The 2,538-nt window shown below is 39.9% G+C and overlaps 1 protein-coding gene across 1 annotated transcript; it reads right to left on the bottom strand.

The window, feature by feature from the left end:
* Window positions 1-543: 543 nt before the first annotated feature.
* On the bottom strand, window positions 544-1,471 carry LOC115649409 (taste receptor type 2 member 1-like). The gene is made up of 2 exons (XM_030558351.1): window positions 1,242-1,471; window positions 544-688 (listed from the first exon to the last, which is right to left on the bottom strand). The coding sequence occupies exons 1-2, from the start codon at window positions 1,469-1,471 to the stop codon at window positions 544-546; spliced, it is 375 nt and encodes a 124-aa protein (XP_030414211.1).
* Between the last annotated feature and the right edge of the window lie 1,067 nt (window positions 1,472-2,538).

Below are 2,538 nucleotides of genomic sequence, written 5' to 3'. Positions count from 1 at the left end.
CTAGATCTGTGATTGTCTCTGGATCAGAGACTCACCTGGTGGCAGCCACTAGCACCATTCATCACAACAGGGCCAGATCCTCTAGGCCATCTTTTGTTTTCATTTGTTAATGTGATGTTCTTGTCTTTTCACATCAAGACCCTCAAGATCATTAGGAAGTCATTGCAGGCATCTGGGATTGTAGAGATCTTGCAACTTGGATATGGAGGGTGGGGGTCCAGTCCACCTCTCTCATTTTAGGACCCCAGCATGACTGGATATTTGTACCCATTCAGGGGCTCTTCCACTCCTCAATCTCAGGAAATCTAGCTCACAATCAAGAGGAGTTTGTCCTTGACCTCCAGGAGTTATTCATTCACAAACATTTAAGAAAAAAGAATCACACCACCCTAAGTTTAACATGGTCCTTTACCACTATCCACAAGAAGCAAAGCTCTACATGAAAATCTTGGAATCTTAGTGCATGCTGAAGTAGGGAAAAATATTTGATAGATGAATAGAGAGGAGAAAGGATGTCTCTGTGGAGTTTCATCATGAGCAGTTTTATGAAACAGCATCTCTCAGCCTGCAACCAGCATAGTGCAAAACCCTCACTGCTACCCTCTTCAGTTTGACATTACCCAAAATTAGGATAATAGAGTGCCCAGAAGGATAAGCACTCATTATCACTGTCCATAAATAGTAGGACCTGATGGTAGATAATTGTAACAGAAATTGTTAGTAGTGCCACAAAATAAGAAATGTAGAAGAAAATGAAAGAGATCAGTCCTTTAATTGCTCTGACATGAGCCTCGGTAATGGTGTCCCTGGAGCTGCTTGTGGTTTTTTCCATCCTCTTGCTGTGTCTCCACAGGGAAGTGATTAACAGTACAGAGGAAATAATAAATATAATGAAGGGAGAAGAATATCCAAACATGGACAAAATAAAGACGCTAGAAGATAAATCAAGCTTATATTGACCTTCCCTGGTGATGTTTCCTGATAGATTATTCATTGAATGGTCTATGTACTTTCTTTCTATGGCATTGATTGAAGTGAGACAGGTGACCAAGGAGACCAGAAAGGATCCCATGAGTAGCTGTGGCACTAGCCCTGATATTCTCTGCTTCAGCCAGAGGAATAGAGGTTGGCGGAAGCTGGCGATCTTCACACAATAGAAGACACTGAGCCAGGTGGCAAACCATAGACTGAGAGTATTTAGAAATATCCAGACAACAGTCAATGGTCTCAACATAGCACACCATTCATCAATGCCTTGAGGTATTTGAAATAAGATATTGTTAATGATTATTGTGCACTGTAGGAAAAATCTGGAGATGCCCAGGCTAGTCAGAATCACGTCACAACAGGTCAGTTTTCTGTTTCTGATCCATTCACTGAAATTCACAATAATTATCAATCCATTTGCTAAAATCCCTGCAATGAACTCAATTCCTAAAATGATCAAAGCAATAATAATTACAGGAAACATGGTTCTGCCTGTGGTCACTAATGCTTGCTCAGCTTCTGAAGCTTCAGGAGAAATTGTTCCAGAAGAAAATTCCTCACTAAAGTGCCAGGCTTCTGGTATCTTATCAGGGACTCTGCTGTCCTGCCTTTGTATCAAACTAAAAGATGGGAGATGTTTTCAGCTTCTGAACGTGGAAGACTCAGGTGTGTTTGTTGGGATGCAAATCTCAGAAAGATTCTATTACATTTATGATGATCTACTCCTTTCTCCTGCCTTTTATTTGTATATCCTCTTCTTCATTGCTGTGCAGTGACTGTCGGTGACCTGCTTCACAGACATTTTTCTATTCATCTGCTTTCCAAATTTTTATTATTACTAATTTTAATTATTGCTCCTTCATATTCAGATTGGACTACTGTCATTCATTCTATTTAGGGCAGCCCTGGATACTAGTCATAGGTCACTCCTATTGCACAATACAGCCATAAAAGATTTTCAAAAGCCTGAGTCCACAGGCATCAGATTTTTCTGCATAGTTTTCACAGGCTCCCTGCAGGCCTCATGCTTCAAAATTCAGTTTCAATTTTAATATATAAAGATTGACTTGCCTGGAAAATATTTATATTTGGAACGTCATGCTATATTGTATAATGATCAACAGAAGCCGTAATTCCCCAAATTAGTCCAAACAAGGACTACAAATGCATCACACTGTCTTAACATCTCAGCATTACTCTGGCCAAAGGCAATAAAGCCTTCCCATAATTCCAGAAAGGATGTTAGTTGTTAACAGACTGACAGCTATGACACACTCTCTCTCCTAAAAGCAGACTCTGTCAGCAGATAGGTTCCACTGTCACAACAGAGATGCAGCTGCAGTGAAGTGGATGCAAATCAGTGCAGGATTGCATTAATAATTTTCCATCTCAAGAAAATCTTTGCATTTTCCATTTAAATTGTTATATATAGATGGTTCCAGCCAATTAAGTGTTTTTGTTGTTGGAACTATTGAACCAGAATTGTACTTTGGGTGGTAGCAGGCAGTGCCTGCAGGCACAATGACTAAGATCTTGAAAAAATGGATGTGT

This window comes from Gopherus evgoodei, chromosome 3 (assembly GCF_007399415.2).
Source record: "Gopherus evgoodei ecotype Sinaloan lineage chromosome 3, rGopEvg1_v1.p, whole genome shotgun sequence".
Lineage (NCBI taxonomy): Eukaryota > Metazoa > Chordata > Testudines > Testudinidae > Gopherus > Gopherus evgoodei.
This window is presented reverse-complemented; position numbering and strand designations above follow the sequence as displayed.

Bases quoted from the DNA above. Each gene is read 5' to 3' on its own strand.
- LOC115649409 (XM_030558351.1), bottom strand. From the start codon at position 1,471: ATGTTTCCTGTAATTATTATTGCTTTGATCATTTTAGGAATTGAGTTC. The intron at 689-1,241 runs GTGTGCTATGTT...ATCTACCATCAG, and splicing joins CCTCAAGGCATTGATGAATG to GTCCTACTATTTATGGACAG.